The sequence below is a fragment of the Cibotium barometz genome, chromosome 14, assembly GCF_041138505.1.
Source record: "Cibotium barometz isolate CiBa-2024 chromosome 14, ASM4113850v1, whole genome shotgun sequence".
Lineage (NCBI taxonomy): Eukaryota > Viridiplantae > Streptophyta > Polypodiopsida > Cyatheales > Cibotiaceae > Cibotium > Cibotium barometz.
In genome coordinates this window covers 18,330,105-18,356,203 of record NC_141059.1, presented here as the reverse complement: position 1 = coordinate 18,356,203, position 26,099 = coordinate 18,330,105, and the positions used below count along the sequence as shown (strand labels likewise).

General features: G+C 45.9%; 1 protein-coding gene across 12 annotated transcripts; it reads right to left on the bottom strand.

Moving 5' to 3' along the window:
* Window positions 1–202: 202 nt before the first annotated feature.
* On the bottom strand, window positions 203–25,035 carry LOC147631736 (homeobox-leucine zipper protein HOX32-like). 12 transcript variants are annotated; one of them, XM_086808264.1, is made up of 20 exons: window positions 24,391–25,001; window positions 24,255–24,294; window positions 22,693–22,970; window positions 22,384–22,591; window positions 20,135–20,238; window positions 19,944–20,037; window positions 19,645–19,740; window positions 19,402–19,515; window positions 18,503–18,586; window positions 18,245–18,400; window positions 18,068–18,142; window positions 17,874–17,977; window positions 17,588–17,783; window positions 17,371–17,511; window positions 16,967–17,041; window positions 16,725–16,859; window positions 16,311–16,627; window positions 998–1,100; window positions 723–872; window positions 203–531 (listed from the first exon to the last, which is right to left on the bottom strand). In XM_086808264.1, the coding sequence occupies exons 3-20, from the start codon at window positions 22,905–22,907 to the stop codon at window positions 373–375; spliced, it is 2,526 nt and encodes an 841-aa protein (XP_086664390.1). In that variant the 5' UTR covers window positions 22,908–22,970; window positions 24,255–24,294; window positions 24,391–25,001; the 3' UTR covers window positions 203–372. The 12 variants fall into 12 exon arrangements, with proteins under 12 accessions (XP_086664390.1, XP_086664398.1, XP_086664397.1 ...); XM_086808272.1 differs by having other exon boundaries at window positions 19,944–20,034; XM_086808271.1 differs by lacking the exon at window positions 24,255–24,294 and having other exon boundaries at window positions 24,391–25,035.
* Between the last annotated feature and the right edge of the window lie 1,064 nt (window positions 25,036–26,099).

Sequence of the window (26,099 nt, the reverse complement as noted above, 5' to 3'; positions counted from 1 at the left end):
TGACTTTTTATGGGAAAAGACAGTGTATGGCATATAGTGTTTGTAGAAAATGTGCCTTCAATTTATTTCCATCTTAATTATGTTTTAGTACAAAAAATTTGCAGGACTGCAAAAATAGCTAATTTTTAGACAAGCTGCTATTTTCTATGCGCACTTGCCTTCATTCCCGGTGCTACGAAATATACCTTTAAGCAGGGCAGCATTAAAGCAAATTCTGAAAATCTCTATTCTCCTCCATCCATGTTATTTATCAATTTAAAAGAAGCTTAATTAAATAAAGCCTTGCCTACTACATGAGAAACCTTTCATCTAAAGAGCTCTTCTCCAAATAGTCAAATGACAACTGCTAGCATAAAAGAATCATATACAACATCAACAAGACCTTGTGAAAGACCAGTTATTAAACATAAAGGCTGCAACTTGCATTTTTCCATCATCTACCAACACCTTCCATCCAATAGCATGCTGAAAAGAAACACCTCGGCCTTTGCTAGTAATGCACATCCCTGCTTGTAGATGCATGTAGCCCTGCTGCAAACATTAACACATATGATCAGTTTCTTTCACTAACAACACACAAGAATTTTGGATCTAGATTGTGTTTAAGCTGCATTGCATATGGCGAAGAGCAGGAGCGGGAGAGCGGGGATCATCCAAGTCCACAGCATGCTTGTGCAGAAAGTGTACAGCATATATAATGCGCCCAAGTCAGGTTCACTAACCTTGTTATGCATGAAAGGGGGAGGTTTTGAATAGTCAGTACTTGTATTGTCAGTGAGCATTCTTTGTAAAGACATTTCTCTCAAACCCAACGGACTGGTTTCCAACATCTCCATGGCAGCACAATTTGCAAGTAGGAACTCTGGAAAAGGCTGCCCTTGGAAATACACACAACACCACGAAACAGAGAAAATAACTATGATGGAACCAAACAAAGTTGTGATTAGGAAGCAGAATGAGACTTTTTCTCAAATGAACCACAATATTTGATACAAACCTTCCACACGCAGCAAATGATGGCTTCCTTGAGAGAAAAAAAATTCTTCACAACTGCTTCCGCACTTCCAATTGTTGTTAAGAGCTCCACACCTACATGAAGCCTATACAAGAGCAACTGCTTTAAGACTCTCTCTCTCTCTCTCTCTCTCTCTCTCTCTCTCTCTCTCTCTCTCTCTATTTATGTTTTCTTTCTGTTTTATTTTCCATTCCATGATGAGATATGCCATGGACATTATTGTATCACTTTGGTCTCATAGGCCCATTGGGTCTTTAGTAGACGCTTAATATATCTTTCTTTTTTTCTTTCTCTCTCTCTCTCTCTCTCTCTCTCTCTCTCTCTCTCACACACACACACACACCCACAGATCATGGACGACACACCCGAGTTTGCCAAGAGAGGGCCCATGGGACCCAAGATCTACTCCCGCTTCGCACACATGGACTCATCAGGGATTGGGCACAGTCACTTTAGAGAGCTTCACACCAAGATCCAGCCCATCTGCCCAACCAGCAGATCCAGATCTGGGATATACTCCAGCACCATAGAGCAGCACCACCCTTGGTGGTGGACATTGACCCCATGTATACTTTATTAGAAGAAAACGACACATGATAAGACACACTGGTTTCATTTGCCTCACCTTTCATTGTACATGAAGGACCCACGTAGTACGTGAGCCTTTTTCCTTTTAGCACTTTTTAATGTTTGTAATATACACATTGAACAAGTGTACTCTTTGGTCTCATATACTCATTGAATCTTTAAGAGAGATTAATAAACACTTTCTTTCTTTCTCTGGACGCCAGAGACCCTCACCACAGGAGGCAGCCATACACACACTCTCCAAACAACTAACTGCCTCTAAGAGCCCTTAGACCAAAGCAAGGATCTCTCATACCACGAGAATATCAAAAGGGACCCAAAGAGCAATCAGAGAAACATTCCTTAGGCACACCAAGCGATGAGCACAGCCCCTCAAAAGATTACTTTTTCAGACTATCAATAATCACCTACATACATCATGTGTACACAGTGGATGCGAACCGCCTCCTGTGGCCAGCTGGTTTGAGCAACATGGCCTTCAAATGGACAGCCTCTCCCCCTTTTACTTTGGTCTTGACTCACCTTTCTCTCCCAGTAAGAGATCAACCACTGCACCGCCTTATCCGCCTCGACTTGACAGGGCTCAACACGAACCACACATGAATGCCCCCCTCTGAGCTCCCCACAAAACTCCAGTTCTACAGAGAGCTCTTCCTGCAGGTCTCCGATGATGGATTCATTATGAGTGTTGGATACCTTCACTGGCACATGTCACATGCCATGCAGATCACCATTGGCTAGTCGAGTGTATCGTCACACTGGGTTGATTCTAGCACAGCAGAAAGCATCCATTGGGGCACGGGTATGCAAGGTATGCACGACCGGGGACAGAGGAGCACTACTTGTGTAGATGCCTACCCTACTATGAGATTCATAAAAGATTACAGTGTCTTTTCCAAGATGGATTTGGCCCTATCTCACGGGTTATGGAGAATGAGAATCAGAGATGCTTGGCTTATGGAGAATGAAGATCAGAGATGCTTGGGGTATGTCTTTTCCGAGATGGATTTGGCCCTCTCACAGATTATGGAGAATGAGGATCAGAGATGCTTAGGTACATACCTACCGGAGCTCCATCGACACCGGGATGCAGTGCTCAGGCAGCGCCCAAGGCATCAGCACAGTAAGATGCTTCTCGGACCTCCAATACAGACTTCTTTGGGCTGCCTCAGCCTGCGACAGAGGAGACCACTCAAGACCCACATGTACAGAGGGATCACACAAGCCATCGACTAAACAAAGCGCGGGACTCTTTGGCCCCACAGAGTCACTAGGGAGAAATCCCAATACCTTATGAGAGCCAGCCCCCCGAGATCCCGACCTTCCACCCGTCAGCTGCAGATCCGGGACATACTCCGGCAACATGTACCATGGGAAGTAGACTTCATCACAGCTCTGTGATCGGTTATGGAGGATGGTACTATTATTGGATGAGGCTGTACATGCTGGCACCTTGTGTTAGCCACATGGCTACCAGCACTACCTTTTGGACGTGTGCTCATGGCATAGGTAGCTAGTTTCTTCTTCAATTTTCATGTTTTTCCCCATGGAGCTATTGTACTACTCTTTGGTCTCATAGACATCAGCATAATCTCTCTCTCTCTCTCTCTCTCTCTCTCTCTCTCTCTCTCGGGGGCTGATGCTCCTCTCATGTTTCATGTTCCTGGTATTCCATGATGAGATTTCCATGGACAGTTTCGTATCACTCCAATGAGATAGTTTTGCTTTGTTTCTATATCTCCTGAGTAATGCACATCGTGCAGACCCTTTCTTTTCATGGAAAACCCTCTACTCCTACCTCTATGCACAGCTGGTGGGAAGATACTCTGAGCTGACCAATGGAAATTCTCATGGCATGAGACATGTCTCTTTAGAGATATCCAGGCTTTGCAACGAAATCATCATCTGTGACTCTCTGGAAAAGTAATCTATAAAAGTGAAGTTTCGTAAGAAGTTCCAAAAGGGTCAGCCAAGTCTAATGTGTACGGAGTTGGATCAAGCTAGCCGGATGCTGCACTTGATCACCTGCATACATACATACGTGCATATATATGAGACAGAAAGAAAGAAAGAAAGAAAGATCTATTGTTGTCTACAAAAGACCCGAAGGGCCTAGCAGCAGAGCACTACTTGTTCAGATGTCCAATCTATTATGAGATACTGAGGAGATTCCATTGCCTCTTCAGAGAGGGTTTCGGTCTTTTTTCACAAGTGGTTGTCACGTAGCTTGTAACCGGCTACGTAGTGCCCAACCGGACATGGAGCCCGATCGCCAGAGAGCGATTGGCGAGAGTATCCGGGGTTCAAGGGTGAGGCGCCGGGTCGGAGGACTGCGGGCGGCCGGGCAAGTGTGGACAGGCAGGCCACTACATAAGCCCGGCAGTGTGGATTCTTATCCACATTCCTCTACGGCTGGGTGGTTAACAAGAGCCCTCATCTCCTCCCTCATCTCAGTGGCTTCCTATGGGCAATGCAACATTGGTATTAGAGCCGCGTTCTGATAGGCTCTCACTCTCAAATCACTCTGCGCGCGACCTTGCTCCAAAACAAGATAAGATTTTTGTGGAATGGTTCAAATCTCATCATTTTTTTTCTGTTGCTGTGTGGATAAGGTTTACACAGAAAAACAGAGCGAATTCTTTCTCTTGAATTGGAAGCAGAACTTTTTTTTTGGGTGCATTGGCGAACAGACCGTGTTTGTCTTTGTGGCCTATACACAAAGAAAACGAAAATTTTCTGGAGTGTGTGTGTGTGTGTGTGTGTTACACACACAGCTTGCTAGCTCTAGTTGTCAAGGGGCTGGACTGGATCTCTAACAACTGGCTGGGCGCCTTCTACAGCCGTGTGTGAGCCTTGTGGAGAGGGTGACAGCACGGCAACAGTAACATTGGCAGTGCACAAAACCAACAGCAAGACTGTCCGGCACAACCACTGACAAGGGTGCGCAGCACATGCACCATGTTTGGGTACAAGGCAAGGCCCAAGCTGCCCCGCGCAACTATACTACCAACGAGCAGCGCCAACATCACCTGCCACCAACAAGGGGTGCATTAGTGCCTTCAATCCACATGAGCGGAGGGACGTGAACTGGTACCGGACGCGTGGCGCCGCTGTGCAGGACTGGTTGCTCGTATAACTTGTGGCACGCCCATCTCCAAACATTGTCTACCGGAGGGTGATGTTGTCTACCATTCCTTGCAGTGGGGAGGGGGACAGCATGTCAGGCCAGAACGTTCACCACCTAGAGAATGTGAGGGCGGGCTTCATCTTTGCAACAACAGTTTCATCGTAGCCTGCAAGCTTGAGAAATGCAAGTGGGCGGTGAAAATGGCATGTGAAATGAAAATGCTACTGCTGTAGAGAAGATTAAAGAGAAGTTCGTAAACCTTTCCCCCCAACAAACTTTATCACCCCCATTAAAAAAAGGTGCCAAATGGTAGCAAAGGGTCCACCCCCGAGCTCTCCGTCTTAAGAGACCCGTCTAGTCTCTCTGGACTAGAACTGCAAATGCGCACACCTACAGCAAGCCAAACCTCTGAATAAGATGGATCATGCTCACACAAACCACGTCGTGAATCCAAGAACTTGTTCTTGAATATGGTGAAGCTCAACTCGCATGCGACTCGGTGCATCCACTACTACGTTAAATTTACCTCTTTGGTAACGAAGTTGAAGGTCAAACTCTTGTAGGATCTCCGCCCACCTTGCTTTTCTACCTTTCAACTCATTTTGGGTTGAAAGCCATTTCAAGCTTCATGGTCCATACGGACATCAATATAAATAATGTTGCCACTTTTTTAAGAGCATGAACTACTGCAAGTGTCATGACCCTGTGAAATTGGTATAGCACAAGTGTGGGCATGGTGGTCGGTGAGCAGGATAAACATTTAATTGTTCATACTTGGGTGCCCGGACAAAAGGTTAATGTGTGGACATCCCCAAGTGTGAAGGGGGACCAAGGGATTTAATATTTTAATGTTTATAACCTTGGGTGGCCCCTAGGCATAAGTTTTAATAAACTTATGAAGGGCCTTAGGGCCTTAGGATTTTTATGGAGGGAAGGGGCTACTCCGTTTTTGGAAGTACACGCCTCTCTCCCTTCTTTCTCTCTCTTGCTTTTAGAAAGAGCAAGGCTGGCTGAAGCATGGAAGGGCAGGCGTGGAGTTTCTAAGAGAGAAAAAGTGCAAACAGCAGGCTGCAGGCTGCACCGCTTGGATTCCTGCTTTTGGGGGGATAGTGGACAGGCTGCAGGCGTGGAGATCTTGCTGGAAAAAAAGAAGCGCATACAAGGCTGGGCTGATGGCAGGCGTGGAAAAGACTGATGCACAGAACCGGCTGATGGGCTGCGCTGAAATACACACAACCTGAACTCCACAGACAGGCTTGCTTTTTGGGAAAAGTACACGGGCTGGTTGCTGTTCAGCAGAGAAGACAGGCGCAGACTGAATCCTTCTTCTTCTTCTTGGCTTTTGGAGGGCTGTCTGGCCTGCTGCGCAACAGTATACACAGGCTAGACTTTCTCCTTTTCCTGTGTGTTTGGCAAGGGACTGGCTGGCTGTACTGCTGTCCATACAGGCAGAGCTGACATCGAAACGTGGACTGTAGGAAGGAGAACAAGGCTGGACAGCAAGTTCACCTCAAGTGTTCTCTCTCTCTATCACGTCGAATCAGGTGTTGGACTGCAGGCGGCTACAAGACAAGAAGGCAGGACAGAACGGGGCTTTTCCTCGTGTCTTTTTCTTTCTTGTGGAAACCGACATCAAGTCTGTAAGTTTCTCTTTCTTTGTGAGCAAGTGGGACTGCAGGTGATGTCTTTTGAAGTCTCTCTTTTCACTGGCTCAAGACTGCTCTAGATCTCTAGCCCTTTGTGAGAGGAAGGGTTTGGCAGTTCAGAGGGTGGAAACAGGACAAGTTTGTGGGCTGTTTTGGATGAGTTTGTGGACTGGTTTTCATGGCTGAGATTATGGTTATGTGCATGGTTCAATCAGATGCTTATTCAAAGCCTCATGGATGTACAAACTTAGCAGTTTAGAGGTGATAACAGTGTGGTGTTCTTGGGACACAAGGCTGTGTAACTTGTATGCCAAGAGGTACTGAGGATTGGCAGATTGGACTTGCAAACATACAAGCCATGGATGGTCATGTTGTAATCATCTAAATCTTTCCATTGAAATTGAATAAAGAAGTACCGAAAGGGGCGCCAAGCTTTGGGGCCAACAGGTGTCGTTCTTCTTTTTGTTTTGGACCACTCTAGCTCCTGTTTATTTGTTTATTGTTTGGACTACAATTGGATTGGGTGACTGCTAGTCTACCACACTTTGGTTTCTACCAGAGGCCGGTTTCAGCAAGCAACACTTGCTCATAGGCCGAGTAGTTACATTTGTTTCTACGACAAACACTTCATTAGGGTCCACTATACTCAAGGTAGATGGAGTTGCGATTGCAACCTTGAGTTTCTCAAAACTACTTCGTTGTGGATCCTCCCAACGGATAGTTTTGCCTTTAGTTCTCAGCTGATCTGTCAACAGGACTGCGGTCTTCGCATAGTCCTTTACATAATGTCAATAAAACCCCGACAAACCTAGAAAAATTTGTAGTTCTTCGAAGTTTTTTGGCTTGGGCCTTTTGAGAACAGAATTCACTTTCTCAAGATCCATCCGCGTTTCCTCAACAGATATAACGTCCTAGATAATGAATTTGCTTAGCAAAGAATTCGCATTTACTTTCCTTCGCAATAACCTGTTCTTTCTAAGTAATTCGAACACTAAGCATAAATGCTCTACGTATTTCTTTCTCGACTTACTGTAAACAGTTGTCCATAAGCATCATAAATGTAGCTGAAGCGTTAGTTAAACCAAACGGCATGACCAAAAACTCATAATGCCCAAATCAAGTTCTAAATGCGGTCTTGGGAACATCCTATTTTCTAATCCTGCCTTAGGTCAATTTTGAAAAAATATCGTGCACCATTGAGTTGGTGAAAAAACTCGTCCATGCGGGACATAGATACTTGTTCTTAATTGTAATCTGATTAAGAGCACGGTAATCCACATAGAACCATCTTTCTTTTTACCAAAAGAACAGACGAAGCCTATGGCGAAGAACTAGGTTTTATGATACCTTTTCTCGCATAATTGGCCAATTGCCGCTCCACCTCCTTTGCTTCGAAGTGGCTAAGTCTATAAGAAGGCTTGCTGATAGGCTTGAAACCTAGTAGTACATCAACGGAATGGTCTACCTCCCTAGATGGTGGGACACCATCCGGAAGATCCTCATGAAAAACATCCCGATACTCTTGCAATAAAGAATTTAAAGTAACGAAAACTCTTCTCAAGGGGGAGGTAATTGAAAGAATGCAAAGTAGAAGATGGGAAAGTGGAAACACAGGAGAGAGAGAGAGAGAGAGAGAGAGAGAGAGAGAGAGAGAGAGGAGAAGATGGAGAGAAAACACAGGTGTATACCTGCTCTCAATATCACTAAACAAGAAGCACAAGCTGGTACAAGTCTTGAGCAAGAGGAAAAGATGGCCTCGTATGTGAGGGACTACAGCAAGCCAATACGCAGAGGCACTAAGGCATGCAAGAGGCACATAGCCAAGTCAAGTGTGAGAAGGGAATGGCCCAGCTATATATATGCCAAAGTAGGGACAGCCAACCAGCTGTCTCACGACTAGGGAAAAAACCAAGACTCCATAAAATGGAGAAAAATGGGAATATGATGTGAGGGTGACCAGCCCCTCTAGCTAACATGGTTAGCACTAAAGGCTAAAATAGGACACCACAAAGGAAGCCAGCAACAAGGGGATGATGATGTCAACACCCCCTCTCAGCACCGGATGGGTGTGGCACCATTATTTGGAGCAGCACGATACAGCCTACATGGTTGCTTTCTTCCAGAGGAGCGGTGTACCTGGTAGCTCGTTCTGTTGCCTTTGTAGCTGAGTTGTTGAGGAGATTGCTTGTGGAGCTTTCCTAGTACCTATTGCTGTAATCTTTCATCTTTGATCGAGGACGACATCTCTGGCTTCTTGGAGTTCAGTGTAAGAACACTCCCCGAAGTCGACTATCATGTTTCCAGCCTAGAGAAGGTCTGTAAAACCTCATAACCAACCAAGATCAGATCCTGTAGATAATCAATCCTAGGAGAAGCAGGCTGCTCCTCACTAGAACCCTCTGAGTCCATCTACTCAAACTCCGTAACAAGAGTTGCCAAACGCTGAAAAGAAGCATCCTCTGGAAAGGTCGGCATCACAAGATGTAAAGACTCTATAGAAAAAAATGGGGTCCATCTGCTCAAACTCTGTACCATGAGTTGCCCAATGCTGTGCATAAGCACACTCCACTGAGGTGGGCATCACCAAATGAAAGGACTCCACATCCCCCTCTAAGTTGTCGGACTAGTACAAGCCCAACCTAATTATGATCATTGTGCCACTGTGCCCCAGGCACAGTAAACAACCACAGATCCAAAGCATCCCACCGGGTCCAAAAGTCCATCCTCCAAAAGTCCATCCTCCAAAACAACAACCCTGCACACCGCATCAAACCAAATGCAAAACTAGCGAGGGGAGGGGCAACCTCAAAAGCATCACAAAGAGAGGCAGAGGTAGACTCCTCACAATGAGGAAGGGAAGCAGGAATATAAACTGCAGTGGTAACAAAGTCCTCAAAAGCATCACTAAGAGCAGAAGACTCTTCCATAGAATCAGATCCCAAGAATCAGCCAACAAACAAATGATCCCTATGAAAGGATCACCTCACAGGCAAAACACCCGCCTTTCTCTGCAAACACTGCAAAGAACATAGGCTCGGACAAAATAAACTCTGCTCAGGATCTCTGAAAAGATCACTACTCTCATCAAAAAAGAACTACTCTCCTCCAAAATTTGTAAACTCCTGTCACAGAAGAAAGTCTCCACAGATACAAAACAGCTCCTGAAAACTAATCCTAAGTGAAGTAGCTGGAGATGGCGTAGCAAACTCCTTTGGGAAGCAAAACACAGCCAAAACACTGCTGTCCAGCAAAAAACAGCACTCCACCGCCAACAGAAGGCAAGGAACATGAAGAAACCGGGAAACCATGTAGGCCAGAAACAAAACGCAAGTACAGATGCTCCAAAAAACAGCAAAACGCAGACCGACATCAGAAATTCAGTGTCCTCCTCAGGTACCAAACCGTCACCAAAGCCACAATCCACACAAGACCCCCTCTGCAAGTGATATGTGTCCATTGGAGAAGAAAACGCAGCCAACCAGAGGGCTGCAAACCTGAAAATACAGGCCAACCAGCTTCCACACCTCATATGAGGCTGAAGAGAAGGTACCTTCGGGTCCAACTGATGAAGCCCAAGTGAATGTAGAGCTACCAGCAGGAACAGTCCTGTGAAAGGGGTAGTAGATAGGGCAGAATCTGGAAATGCATAAGTGAAAGGTACCACAAAGCCTCGGATCAACCAATCAGCATCAGCAAACAAGCCTGTAGGAGGAAAACGCAGCACATACACTGCTGCTGCCCTGCACAGAGCAGGCCGACAGCACTACAAGAGTCCTTGGGACAGATGCTGATGAAGATTGACAACAAAACTGCAACGGTGTAGCGCCACGAAGAGGGCAAACTGACCAGCAGCAGATCTGGAAAAAAAACGCAGGAAAGAGGAGGGAGCAGGTAACACTGCAAGTCACCGGCGCTCTGATACCATGAAAGAATGCACAGCGGAAGATGGGAGAGCGGAAACACAGGGGGGGGGAGAGAGAGAGAGAGAGAGAGAGAGAGAGAGAAAACACAAGTGTATACCTGCTCTCAATATCACCAAACAAGAAGCACAATCTGGTACAAGTCCTGAGCAAGAGGGAAAGATGACCTCGTATGTGAGGGACTGTAGCAAGCCAATATGCAAAGGCACTAAGGCATGCAAGAGGCAAATACCCAAGTCAAGTGTGAGGAGGGAATGGCCCGGCTATATATATGCCAAAGTAGGGGCAACCGACCAGCTCTCTCACGACTAGGGAAAAAACCAAGACTCCCTAAAATGGGGAAAAATGGGAATATGATGTGAGGGGTGACCAGCCCCTCTAGCTAACATGGTCAGCCCTAAAGGCTAAAATAAGACACCACAAAGGAAGCCAGCAAAGGGGATGATGTTGTCTGGCACGTCAAGACACATCGGTAGGGGAGCATTCCGTCTCAGGTAGAAGCACCAGTGTAAGCAAGTGTGGACAAAGCGGAAGCGAGAATGTCGACTTGAGTAACGCAAACATTGGTGAGAATCCAATGCCTCAAAAACTAATAGTAATGTCACGTAGCTTGTAACCGGCTACGTAGGGCTCGACCAGACATGGAGCCCGATCGCCGGAGAGCAATTGGCAAGAGTGTCTGAGGTTCAGGGGTGAGGCGCCCAGGTCGGGGGACTGCGGGCGGCCGGGCAAGTGTGGGCAGGCAGGCCACTACACAAGCCCGGCAATGTGGATTCTTATCCACGTTCCTCTACGGCTGGGTGGTGAACAAGAGCCCTCCTCTCCTCCGTGGCTTCCTATGAGCAATGCAACAGGTGCACTACAGAGATCAGAGATGCCTCAGTATGTACTTGATAGAGCTTTGTCATCATAGAGAGTCTTTGATGCTGCTACACTCCAGAGGGCAAGATCAGCAGGATACTACACAAACAAACCACCATCACAAATTTCTTTGGCCAGCTCCAAACAGCCATGACGAGTAACCAGTTGCGACGGCACCAAAGAAAACACGTAAATCGTGGATGATACTACCTCTCCTCTCACCAATGCTACCACTCAGCACACCCAGGTCACCAAAGCGAGGGCCTAGTATCTCCAGAAAGCCAGCCACCTACATCCGTGGAGATTCCGACCCTCCTCGCATCAACTCCAAAATAGAGACTCTAGCAACATAGAGCTGCACTGACGCAGGCAATGGAGGTGGGGGCTATGTATTCTGCTATGATGAGGATGACATATGATTCCCCCTTTTGTTTTGGATACAAGTGACTCTTTTGTATAAAAGGGTTCGCGTAGTATGCAATCCTTTAGCTTCTTAGGTTCTTGCTTTTTTTTACCATGTTTTGATTTTGACAAATTAGTCCACTCATGCAACACGTGCTACCTTTTGGTCTCATAGACCCTTGAGTCTTTCATAGACATTAATAAAATCAATCAATCAATCGTGTCTCTCTCTCTCTCTCTCTCTCTCTCTTCCATGGACATAATGTAATCTTTTGGTCTCATAGGTCGTTTTGGCCTTTTGTAGACATGAACATAACTCTCTCTCTTTTTTCTTTTTTCTTTTTCGTGGAAAACTCTCTCTCTCTCTCCCCCTCTCTCTCTCTCTCTCTCTCGGAGGGTGATTATCACTGAGCGACGTGCCCAATGACGATGCGAGACCCCTGGAACTACAATGGCGCCTTGAGGACACATGCAGGTCTGTTCGAGGAGACATTTAGAGGGAGAGACTTGGTCTTATACACAGAGACATTAGTGCCAGGGGAGTCGGCTTCCAGAGGTGAGAGGATACAGATGGGAGTATGTTCACCGCCCACACCCACGCACAACAAGGGGTACCCGGGGGTCGGGAGGGGTGGCTTTCCTATACAGGGAGGAGCTTCAACATGTGATACAGGTGGTCGGACGGGATGAGGCTGCACGGTTTTTGTGGGTGAGGATCCAAACAGAGAGGGCCCGAGACATCTACCTTGCAGTGTGCTACTTTGCACCCTCCACTTCTAAATATGCCACCCATGGAGAGTCCCCGTACCTACCCCTTTATGATGACATTATGAAGTTTTCCAGTCTAGGGGACATCCTCCTAGCTAGAGACTTCAATGCCCGCACCACAGGTGCACAGGTACCCTTCTTTGAGACAAATGATCCCCTGTACCACGAGATTGACACGGTGGGTACGGATCTGGAGCGGACATCACAGGATACAATAGCCCGCACAGACTATGGAGAGTATCGCTTAGCCCTCGTGGGGCTCATAGGCTAGCCATTTATAATGGCCTGGCTAGATGGCCTAGATCCAACTCCTTCACCTCCTACCCCTTCAAACATGGAGCCAGTAGACTATCTAATGGGATCCCTCTCTCTAATCCCACTCATTCCGGAGTTTACCATCTCGCCTCGCCCATCAGTGTTGGGGCCGACCATGCATACCTGGCCTTCTCCCTCACATGGCGATACACCATCCAACCACCTGCTTTGCCCCATCACCGTTCGAGATACCACTTCACCAAAGAGACCTCTTCCATATATTCTAGTCACGTCTACCACATCCTCTCCGACCTCGACCCCCACATCCCACTTGATGAGCTTACCACACACCTCTGAGCCACCCTCCATACGTCCGCTGCAGCCGCCTTCCCGCACTCCAGAGCCAACCCTACATCACCAGGAGGGACTGTCCCGCATAATAGCTGGTACGACGAGGAATGTCATGATACCCGAGTCCATCTACATCAGGAGATGGCGCTAGGATCCACCACTCACCAACAGGCGCAAGTGATCTTTCGACATCTCACACAAAGAAAGAAGAAAGCCTACCTAGCCAGGCTTGAGCAGGAGCTATACCAGCTATTTCTTGGAAGGGACTGTAAGGAGGCCTGGAGGATCTTCCAGGATCATCGCCTTCTGACTCCGATTACTTCACCCGGCACCTGCTGGCACACCTATGCCACCTCTCTCTACCATGCCCCCGAGCACCCACCTCTCCCCCATCCACCCGAACCTCGTCCCCCGCACTCTTCCTTCTTTCACCTCACCATGGTGAGAGATGCTATTGACAGGATGCAGACTGGGAGAGCACAGGATCATGATGGACTCCTCACCGAGCATTTCTCCCATGCTAGGGACACGCTAGCCCCTTTACTGGTTCACATGTTTAACAGGGCTTTATGTGAGGGCTTCCCCGCCAGCTGGTCATCGAATACTACTGTACCTATCTTGAAAGCAGGTGACCCCATGGACCCCAACAACTACAGGACTATCATGATTGGTCACACCTTGGCCAAGATTTATGGTTCGATTTTGGAGTATGAGCTTAGTAAATGGTCCGAGGAGAAGAGACTCGGAGCACCAGGGCAGGCAGGCTTCAGGAGAGGGCACTCCACACTAGATCATATCTTTACACTACGGGGGATCATTGAGCAGGGGAGAGCTCATGGGCATCAAATATACTGCTGCTTTGTGGATTTCCTCAAAGCTTTTGATACCGTCCCACGGGCCAGACTGATGAGGAGACTGCAGGATATGGGAGTGCTAGCAGAGATGCTTTGGGGGATCATTACACTCTATGAGTCAGTCATAGGCAGAGTACGAGCTCTAGAGGTGACTTAGAGATCATACACAGCACTATCGGGGTGAAGCAGGGCTGCCCCTTGTCTCCTACTCTATTTGGTCTATACATTTACGAGATCTCGGATTACATAGACATACAAGGAGGACCAGGAGCACATTTGGCAGGAGCCTTGATACCGAACCTCTTGTATGCAGATGATATTGTTCTTATTTCTGATTCACCAGAGGGGCTGCAGAGGCATTTGGATGCATTATGGGCCTTTTGCGAGGACCCGGACCTCACTGTGAACCTTGGAAAGACCAAGGTCATGATCTTTAACACCTCCTCACAGTGGATAAGTAGATCTGCAGTACAGTTTTCATACAGTGGAGAGCCTGTAGAGTATGTTACCTCATATGTATACCTTGGGATCACTTTTGTTTGACCTGAGTTCTTGATGCGGAAGGCGGCCGAAGCTAGATTAACGAGGGGATATGCAGCCCTTGGCTCGCTAGAGAGGCAATGCTCACAGGTACAATTTCAGGAGCTGAGGACGAAGCTTTGGCTACTTGATACTCTAGTTACACCTGCACTACTGCATGGTGCCCCCATCTCGGGTCCTAGCTTATACCACAAGAGGAGATAGAGGAGAGAGCCGGCCAAGACAGATACAGAGGAGGTATATGATGGGTGGAAGCCGGCCAAGACAGATACAGAGAGCCGGCCAAGACAGATACAGAGGAGAGAGCCGGCCAAGACAGATACAGAGGAGGTATATGATGGGTGGAAGCCGATGGAGAGGCCCCTAGTGGCGATGATCTCACACATGATTAGCAGTAAGCCATAAGTGCCACATGAGATTGTGCGGGCAGAGATGGGGGCTGCACCGATAGTGACAGAGGCTCTATTCCAAACAGTGACATACTGGCACAGGCTATGGGAGCTTCCACTTGATAGATACCCCCGGCTAGCCATGGAGTCCTCGAGACAGCTGACACTTGAGGGAGATACATAGTGCTGGTATGCACAGGTAGGCACTTGGTTTGGCATGCACGGTATGCAAATGGAGGCACTCCCCCCATTCCAGTACAGCATAGAGGCCCCGTCATTTGCTCTCAACCGCACAGAGTGGAATAGGGTTATCAGGAAGGACATTGTCAGACTGGATACTCAGAGGACATGGAGTTCACCTAGTCGTCCACTGGGAACGAAGATGGCCTTCTACAAAGATCACCTCCTATGCCTGACAGAGGATGGTTTCATCATCCGCCCACGCTACATGGACACACACCTATCCTTTGGGGTGAGATGCGCGATCGGCCCAGATCCGCACCTCGTCCCACCGACTGAGAGTGGAGACTGCCAGATATGGGCCAAGGGTGGCCGCACCAGAGGACACGATATGCCAACTCTGTCACACATAGCCCGAGATAGAGGATCATTACATATGCCGATGCCCTGTATACTATGAGATTCGGGGGAGGTTCGACTGCCTCTTCCGAGCTGGGTTCAGACCCACTTTCCAAGATCATGGACTTCCCGGATCAGAGATGCCTGGGACTTTTTCTTCTAGATCTCTGTAGACACAGGGAGTCGTTAGTGAGATCCAGATCAGTTGTACTTGCTCGAGGACCAGCACAGAGAGCTCTCACCGACTTCTTCCATACCAGCACCCCGAGGGCCGATCCACCCATCATACCCAAACCACAGGCTAGTGCAGGAGCTCGGCCGAGAGGTGTGACACTCGACAGAGCCACTGAGTTATGCAGAGCTCAACGCCCCAGACCCCATGGCCCTCGCCCACGGCCACGCCACCACAGGAGGATCCAGGCCATCATCACAGGACCTTCTCACGCCAGCCCAGTTTTACCACCTTGAGCACCATGTCACAGCGGCCCATGAGGGATGTATTAGGGTGATATGAGAGCTCTCTGCTCATGTACCTAGATCAGATTTTATAGTTCTAGATTTTTATTATCTTTCTTTATTACTATTTTGTACCCAGGATGATGTACCTCATGGATATGATGATGTAACCTTTTGGTCTTATAGGTCATTTTGGCCTTTTGAAGACGTTAATACAACTCTCTCATGTACCTAGATCAGATTTTATAGTTCTAGATTTTTATTATCTTTCTTTATTACTATTTTGTACCCAGGATGATGTACCTCATGGATATGATGATGTAACCTTTTGGTCTTATAGGTCATTTTGGCCTTTTGAAGACGTTAATACCCAGAGTGGAATGTAAATGGATGTACCTGATCTGTCCCATAGGTCGGATTCGGCCTCCCGTGGACGTTAATATAACTTTCTCTCTCTCTCTCTCTCTCTCTCTCTCTCTCTCTCTCTCTCTCTCACACACACACACACACGCACACATACACCCTTTATCTTTCCTTCTCTCTATCTCTCAAGACACACCTGTAGCTGTCAGCGATTCTGCATACCAAGTTAAAGCCATCCACATCTGGAAAATGGCCCTTGTTGTGCAATAATCCAGAGGAGAACAAAGGAGTAGCAGTATGAACAAAATCTAGAATTCCTTGCACATGTTGTTGCGCTTTGAGAGCAACAGTGTCGTGCAAGTTGGCTTCATACACAAATTGGAAAGCCATTGTTAGAACATATTGCTGATGATGTGATGACAAGCCAGGGTGGCTGTCACTTTGTCTACCACTAAGTACTCCATCCTCAAGCGTGGAAGTCAAATCCAAAGTCTGTGAAAAGCATGAAATGTCCTGCATCAAAGACATGTAGCAAGAGCAGTCGTATAAATCCTCAGGGATGTCAAAGACGTATCCAGAAGAAAGCCTATTCATATGATAAGTTACTCACCTTGCTGTTATCCAAGCGGAAGATACGAAAGCCGGAGGGCAGAAGGGGTGCATCATCAGGAATAGATGCACTTATAGGAGCATAGATCATTTGAGTAGAACCACCAGCTGATTCTTCACCTAGACCACTACACAGCTTCAAAAGCATGAAAAACAACTCAACATGGTCAAATGTACAGCAACAGAATCCCATCGGCTCTGCTACAGCAGCAATGATATGTCAATAGTTGGTATAGGAGCTACCTGCAGCATGAATGTTTCATGCCCATTGTCTGCTTTTGAAGGCTTACTGGTTTCAAGTCTTACAACTTCCAGAACCTACAGAGGCAAACAGATTACTATGATAAGGCAATATAGATTGATTGAGTGATATGTGTGCTGCGATTTCAATATTTGAGTTGTATTTGGTTCACGGTTGTATGATTTGTGAGTTCAAACTTTTTTTGTCGTTGGATGATTGTGAGTGTGTTATTGTATGTCAATATTTTTTTTATTGATACACACTTTTTTAGTGAAACCACTGTCTCATTAGAAGATACACACACACACATATAGAGATACATACATACATACATACACGTGCATGTGCCTCATGTGTGTGTGCTACTAAAACTTGCATCATCAAGAACACATCTAAAACTTGATACCTCGTCTACTCCGACAGCAGGATTGAGGACCTGCACAGAACTATACTTTGGCATGGCTCCTTGGCATAGCTCCGTACCAAGCTGTGTCCAAGCTGTATAATGCTCTTGCATGAAATGCACAAACGATACAGGAGACACACCCTATACCACCTTGTACCATCAGCATCCACTCATAGAACATAGTGAAACACTAAAATGTAGTCAAGGAAAAGCTTACCTGAAGCAAGACAGAAGCCTTAGCACAAATAATGCCACCTCCTACTACAGGGTTAACATCATTCAACGAATCAGACTGGCCTGGCTGTCTGCAATTTGGATATGGATTCAAATATACACTAACTGGGCCCATGCGGACACTAGATAATAAAATCCAGCCATCCTCTGACAAGCCATTCACTGCATTATTGAAACCTCTGCAATACACAAAAAAAAAACCATGTCAATTATGTGTCTCTGTTTTCCCCATATGGCATTTGAGACTAAAAAATAGGAGCATGGGCAACCTGACAAGGCGTCGGGTGAAACCCCGTAGTGAACTAGCACGGTGATTGCCTACAGAGACCCCTCCCTTCAGTTCTCTTGCAATGCTTTGTAGATGGCACAGGACCTGAAGGAATCTCAAGTCACAAATTAGCTGCACCAACCATTGCTATTTGGAAAGGAAAAAAAAAAGCATCAAGAGGACTTGGTTGCTTACTTTATGAGTCATTTTCTGCACAAGCACGAGCTCTGACTCATAGAAGGGATTCAAGGTTCCAGAAATGCTTTCTAGCTGCAAAGGCATACAGGAGATCAAACACACGGCTACAAGGTTTGAGAACGGGCCAAAAGCTGATTAATAATGATGCCACAGCCATGTAAATGAAGAGAGTACCTCAAAGTTCAAGTTGTCAATAGCCATCACCAATGACCCACCATTATCATGAGGTCTAATCAAATACCCACTTGGCAGCATCGATGTCCTGGAAAACCCTGGTATGGGTGGGCTTATCTGAACCCCACATGTACTGTTCAAAGACCTTTCACAAATCTGCATTATTCATGACAAAGATTTGAGTTCTAAGCTGTTATATGTTACAAAAACAATGGCAGATCATATGATGATATTCCAGTCAAAGCTTCAAGGGATTACCACCAAGCTGCCATCCTCGGTACAAATGGTGTATCTGAGGGTGCATAAATCCCGTGCTGGAGCTAGTGTGCTAGGAGCATACATCTACAAAAGGTGGACACCTGAAATAGTGAGAATCTACAGCTCTCGACAGCATAAAGGGAAAAGAAAAATTTAACATCCTATACGCTACGGAGATGGCAGAGAAGAATGAGGAGGAGGAGGAGGAGGACCATCACCACCACAAAAATGATGAAAAAGATGATGATGATGATGATGAAAAAGAGTAGGAACAGGAGCAAAAAGAGTGTAGTCCCCAAAAGACGCAAGTAGACTGGAAATACTGATGAAGATAGACTAATGCTAAATAGCAGCTCTAATGAAGGATACTTGACGCTAATTGACTATTACTAAGTTACTAATTGATAGACCAGTGTAAAGTGACATAAAAGTTGTGTAAACCCTCACCTAGCATCTATATCTAAGTGAGGTTTAGGCTCATTATTGGACCCAGGAAATCAGGAACCAGATCAACTCGTTCAAGCCTAACATCATGGATGGTGGACCCTTGGTATGGAACATCAGGGCTCAGGTGAGGACTTCAGGCATGGCATTGGTCTACCCTCAGGCTTGGAGGTGCTCCTCAAGGGAGCTATAGCTAGGGTGGTGAGCTGCCAGTCTCTCCAAATTCCAAGCAGGCCCATCAAACCAACTAATGATTAGCTAAAGCTGTTTGAGAGATCTTCATTAACCCACTCTGGGTACATGTCAGAAACCTTAATTCCTTTGTGTGTGCATTTCAAGGAGAAATAGAAATAGGTTGTCATTGTTAACCTGATTATGGCCCATGGAAGCATGAGAGGAAGCAGAGAAAGGGGGGGGGGCGGGGGGCGGGGGGCGGCACAGAGAATATAGTATACCTGTGTATGGACGAGTTCCAACACTCCACCATTCTCCGCAGTGAATGTGGCTAAAACATCTGTTCGCCTACATTCCTCGAGCCAATGGGGCCTATGCTTCACAATCTCTGCCACCTGAATGTCCGTACTCCACAATATCAATCAAGGACAATTTTACTGCACCTCCATTTCTTCTGACAAAAATGAGAGTACAAAATTTGGAGCTTTTTACTGAATTGCAGTAAAAGTTTACCCATATGTCACCTTAAAAGGCTCCAATTCCACCAGGCTGCAAGCTCGTGCAGCTACTCCACCCCAAAATTGTGAAACAGCTACCGCTCCAATGGAATCCGGACCAGGCTAAAGTCACATAAATATACAATTTACTCATAATAGTCTTTCATGATATCTATTTCTTGTTGAAAGAGAATTGTGCGCACGTGTGTGTGTGTACACGTGCGTGCGTGCATGCGTGTGTACAAACATACGTTTATTTATACATGCATGCTACTCTCCTTCATATTTTATCTTTCCAAAAAACATCATCTGAAACATTATCTGACCTTCATCCCAGGCATCTGGATCCATTCCACCATACTTCCTGTTGTCTTCGCGAGAAAATCCATCAATGTCTTTTCTGCAATGGTTATGAGTCTGCTATGAACACAAGGAATCCCACTTAGCATGTGACAGATAGCCCTTAAGAGAGCAATGCACTGAAAAAAAAAAAGAGAAAATAAAAGAAGAAGGTAACTGTAAGATGCTTGTATCTTGGGATAGATGCAGAGGAGACAGCTTATGATGCTGTCCACTCGTGACTACAGATTCAGAACTAGTGTCGGTTGTGGCCATCAGAACCTGCAACCCGGTCATCAATGCATTTACAAGGGTGCACACTTCACTATGAATTAAACAATACACAACAAACATTCTTACCAGGAAAAATGAGAACAGATCAACGAAATGCCAAACACCTTATCGAACTCAAAGCAATGTGCCTATCCTTGCAGTTCATAAAAGAATAATATACATGCCTATTAAACCTTTCCTTCCATCCAATGTCCTCATTTTCTCACATCGATTGAGTAAATTATTCTATAAGATCGACTAGAATTTCCTCTGTTACATTACCCAAATTTACAAGATTTCCCTTATCAGCGCACCCATCCTTAGGGGATTGCGTAATTACAGTTGATGCAATCATAAGGACAGGTGGGCTGATCTGGAAATTTAAATGGCTAGGCCAGTGGGTGAGATGGAAAATTTTAAGAGAACGGACTCACTAACACAATTTCCAAAAAATATGAATGTTTTTATCAAATGAATGTGCTGACAAAGGAGTCTAGAGAGCTAGGCCAGTGGGTGAGGTGGCCATTTTGAAGAGAAATGCTCAAGGGAGAGCCCCAAGCATTAATTTATGTTTCTAAAGGCGAAGGCCTAAAAGGGGGAATTTAACCTTAGGATGAAATTGGCCACATGTCAGTGGGTAAGGGGTGACTCAGTCAAGCATGTGATAGAAGCCAAATTGTAAAGCTCCCATAGTGGGATCCAAGGAAGATATGTACATGTGAGATTGATCAAGGCTAGGACGAAAATCAAAAGAAGAGGCCCAATTTGGGCTGAGAATTGACGTTGGTGTTAATCCTTTTCTATTACATGGTAAGGTTTCATGAGAAATCAATGTCAGTGATTAAGCTTGGGAGCAGCTTTTCCTATCTTTGTATTTATTGTGAACTGACCACAATACCTAGGTGATTGCTTCACAAATTTGAGAGTCTTTAAGGTGTCAAAACATGCAAGGCATCTACATGAGCTATGCATCCAACCTTTGGTTAAACATTGAGACGGAATATAAGAGGTCAGTCCACCCTCCATCTCATTCACCCCCGTTATGGCTTGCTGGCCCCTTTCATGAGTTCTCAGAAGCCCCCTAAACCCACATCACGATATAGACATGTTGCAAATATCCAGTCAGAGATCTCATGGCAATCAATGTTTTGGGACAGCCCCCCACACGTGAGCACATGGGACCAGTAAGAATGAGCAATTGGGTCTCACACAAGCACCATGCAGCATGGGAAGGCAAGGTGGCATGAGCAGCTCCACGACTACTAGACAGGCACTTTACATCCCTTGTATGGGCACCAAGGGGGACCAACCTGGCAGCCAGCAGCCTCAACCAGCAAGTACTAGGTGTACAGCCAGCATGAGGCCACCAGCCCAGTCAAGGCAAACTTGTAGAGATACCTAACACCTATTTAAAAGGCCCCAATGCATCCGTAGCACACTCTGGACAAGAAAGCCCAGCCCTCTTCACTCAGCATCCGGCCTCCATCAAACCATTTCCCACATTTGGAGTCCATTGCAAAGAGATTGTGGTCATCTGTTGTCTGAGACAGCAGCCACGTTACATTCACCACTTATTCTGTCATGCCATTTGAGTATAAGACTTGTGCTTCTGACATCCTCTTATTGTGCATACAATTCAGGAAGTTTCAAAGAGAGCCTTAAGATCCATTCATTCAGGTTTAACACTTTTGGGTTGGGCAGTGTCATCTGTTTACAGGTGCAGACACTGGGTATCCATGCAACACTCTTGGATGGTGCGTGCTGCCGTAGTTAGTAAGGTGTTTTTCCATGAAGAACCTGGTAAGAGTATAGTTTTATATGTCCTCTAAGCTCTATTTTCATGTGTATATGCTGTAATTAACTGTTGTAAGTGGTTTGGTTCACTTCTGTCAATGCCTCGAACACTTGTGTGTGTGGAGGTAGCATTTTTAAGGGTAAAAACTAGGCCTCGTGACCATGCGGTCACGGATGATCTAGAAAATGCATTTTGAACACTGCAAATTTTCACTAATCAAAACTCGAAGAAAAATTCTTGAAGAAGACAACACATTGCAGCTTTGCATAAAAACTCAGCCCCGCATGGAAGCTGAAAAACAAGAAAATCATTTTTGTACAAAAACCAGGGAGTTTCCCTTAGACCACATGTTGGTAAACCTGCAGCGGTGGTGTAGGACGATGGTTCATGTCCGTGTTCACATGTGGCATTTGAAGCTGCTGCCGTAGATACTGGTTCTCAGTGCTCAACTGGGCAGCTAGTTTTTGCAGCCTATCATTTTCTTCCAATAGAATTTGGTTCATAGCATTCAGCTTTGTATTCCAGTTCTGGAGACGCCCTGTTTCCTTGCGCTGCTTCTCCCGACACCTGCATGCCCATGGATCAAGAAAGTTCCACAGTCAATTCAGCTTACAGATGACTCTTACTCTCATACTCCAAGAAGCCACACCACAGTCAAAAACACATACCTTCTGTTCTGAAACCACACTTTGAGCTGCTTCTGCCCTATGTTGGACAAAATGGGAAGCTCTTTGATGATTTGTTGACGGCGGCTAGAACTAGGTTTTGGGCACTCATTGTAGATTTTCTCAAGAACTTCAACCTGCTCGGTAGTATAGCGGACATACTTGCTTGAATCCACCCCACTTTTTCCATCCTTTGCCTTCCCCATTCCCATCTTCATCAACACAAGTGGCTCACATTATCCTGCCACGATATGCAGCCTTGCCTCCAGCCTAAGCTATTGCTGTGTTACAAGGATCGAAAAGGTTAGCCAAGATCATGATAGTCGTGATATGATGCGTGCATTCATGTGCTTGGAAAAGAAAAACAGTTGAAAATAAATAGTGCAGGAGGGAAATGATTGATACTATACATCCTTCACAAGGAGTCTCACATGTCTACCTTGTAGTGATGGTGGAGTAGAGGCCACAAAAAGTGATTAGATATGCTATTTGCTTAGACTAATCTTCTAATAAGAGACAGGAGACTTGATAGAGCCAAGGTTTGGACTTAAGGGCTCTCTTTGCAAGGAGCATTGCCCAAGGTAAATATAGATAAGGTACATGAACAAAACACAATCAGGCTAACTGACTGCAGAAAGGACAGGGAATGCCTAATACAATGTACTAATATAACATTAGAGCTGATATTGATGGAAGCGTATGTAAAGCCCACTTATACATGGTAGTTGTGGTGGTGATGGGATGGCTGTGGGGGGGGGGGGGTGTGTGTTATTTTTGGGGTGGAGAGACGAGGGGGGGGGGGGGGGGGGTTTGTCTTAGGAGCAAGTAAGTAGTAAAGAGGGAATAATCTCACACGTAGTCAACATTCTCATTCAAATAGCAATTCCTTCAACGTCCCACTTGCAACAAATACCCGCAAGGGAACAGAAAGCAAGAAAGCAGGCCAAGTGACCCACTTAACCATACAATACAATACAATATATTTTTCAAGTGCAGACAGGAAAAGCTATGGGGGTAAGCTTCAAAGAGACGAAAAACTGCTGTGTGTACCCCATTGGTAAGGTAAAGAGCATCAATCCCAAAAAGTGACAGCAACCTCCCAAGGACAAGAGACACAATCTAACAAATCCCACATACTACGAGGACTAGTGTCTTTGTGACCCACAAGGGTGGGGGCCGTTAATACCCACCCACCAAACAAAAGCCCTAGCGCACAGAAAGCACCACTTTTGGATCAGAAAACAAGCACCCAAATGCCCCAAAACACAGGATTTGGAGCCCAAAACCAACTGGGCGACTGAAAATCAAGCACCTCTCTCCTTTAATCACATAAAGTTGCCGCAAGGGCGATTGAAACTAAAGCGCCCAATGCCATAAAACGGCCCAAAACACTATATGGGCGAGGGACACTAAATCTCTTGAATCGCCCAAATCGGCCCAAAATACCATTTGAGCGCCCTAATTGGCTCAAAACACGAGTTGCTCTTGAGAAATCAAGCGCCACATTGCTTGAAACACCCAAAATTGACCCAAAACACGAGAAGGGCGATTTACAAAGTATGTACCTCGTTGGTCGATTTATAAAAACCCCCAAATTGCTTTGCCCTATCAGAGTGAAGCACACACTTACATTATTCAATAAAGAAAGTGCAGTTGGGGAGTTTTCAAAGAATAGAGATGAGGGGTGTGACAGCAACGTACCTTGCAGGGCCGCCTTGAAGAAAGAAAAGGGACCGTGTGTGGGAGAGTGGACTGTTTTCACTACTGTTGCTGTGTGGCAGGTTCCACATCTAAAGCTGCTGCCGCAATTTCTATGCTGTGCCCGATACAGCCTTCTCCTGCAGAGATTGATTGAGAAACAAGATACAGTGCTTGGCCTCTTGTGTGTGTGAGGGTGTGTGGGTGTGTGGGTGTGTGGAGCGCCACGGGGGCGGGGGGGACGGCCCGGGGGTGTTGTTGAACATACATTGAACATATCACATCCAGAACTATTCTTCCATTTCTTTAACTACCCACAGCTTTTGCAGGGCTTGCATATAGAAAGATACAGACACCAAAGCGCCCTTTGTACTCCCATGGCTTTGGAATTGGAACAGTGCGAAAACGGGCTCCGGAATGTGTTATGTAGTAGGCCAATGATGACCATTGGCGGTGGTGGGGCGCAAGCTGCAGGGGGGGTGGAGAATTATCAGTCCAAGCAAGGGCATTTAAATAGAAGAGAGATGTTTGCCAAGCTCTTTAAAGGTGTGCAACTGCAGAAGAGGCAGGAGGGTGCAGAGAGAGTGTTTAAGTAAGAGGACGTTCCGACGAGCGCTGAACTTCTGAAGACGATGCGATGTTGAAGTTAATGTCTGGCCAGGCCCCAAGTGCACATGATGTTAAATTAAAGTAACACCTAAACTTTACTGAGGTTTGTGGGTGAGTTAAGGCCCCTAGTGCACATGTTACAACACTCCTAGTGATATTTAAACTCACCTAGTAATCCATAAAAGCCCCTTTCCATGCCCTTCAATCGGTTTTAAAGTTTGGAATGACACACATGCATTTGTTTGTGACAATGACATACATATTCCAACTTCCAATTTACCTCTATATTGCCATAGACTGGTGGTTAAGGCAGTCAGAGTCCTACAGGTGCTTTTACATCCTAGAGGGTGGGGACCATAGACTAGTGGTTAATGCAGACAGAGTCCTACAGGTGCTTCTACATCCTAGGGGGTGGGGACCTTCCTCGTACTCGACGCGAGTTCGATTGTGGCCCACCCTTCCCCCTCACTCCACAAACGGGTGAGAGACTATGCGTGCGTGTTCTTCTCTTTTTTTAAGGTGCTCCTACATCCTATACGTCCTCTTTGCACATCTATCTCACTCGGCTTTTTATGCCTGTTTTAGGGCAATTTGGCCATTAAATATTGTGAGTGATCGCTATAAAAATTAAGATAGAATGTGAAAAAAACGAGCAATATTCTACTAAACCCATCATGCTGAAGGCTAACCTAACCTATCAAAAATCATGCTTGATCTCACCCATCCATGGGGAAGGACATCCTTTGGACGAACAAGACTAAACCTTTTTTATGGTGGTGATGGCACATGGACCCACCTGGATATGGGGTGTTCACTAGCCCCTTATTTATTTTAGCACAATAATAAATCAAATCCAAAGCACCTAGTGCCTACTACTCATTATAAGTTGCCAAATTCCAGTGGCAATAGGCACTCATATTATGTAAGTGCTAAAAATGCCAAAAATCATTATTGAAACTGGCAAAAATCAATCAATCAAATATGCGCCACAAATTCTAGGAGCAAAATGTCTATGTAATAAAAAAGAGACTAGGGAGACCCATTCCATCTCTTTCAAGGTATAAAATCTCATATAAACTTCCATTCAACAAGGGTATGGACCA

Excerpts from the sequence above, each read along its gene's own strand:
- LOC147631736 (XM_086808271.1), bottom strand. The coding sequence starts at position 22,907 with ATGAAGATGGGAATGGGGAAGGCAAAGGATGGAAAAAGTGGGGTGGAT. Across the intron at positions 18,587-19,401 it reads TGGAACTCGTCCATACACAG|ATGTATGCTCCTAGCACACT; the intron begins GTATACTATATT and ends CACCTTTTGTAG. Across the intron at positions 532-722 it reads CCCCTTTCATGCATAACAAG|CAGGGCTACATGCATCTACA; the intron begins GTTAGTGAACCT and ends TAATGTTTGCAG.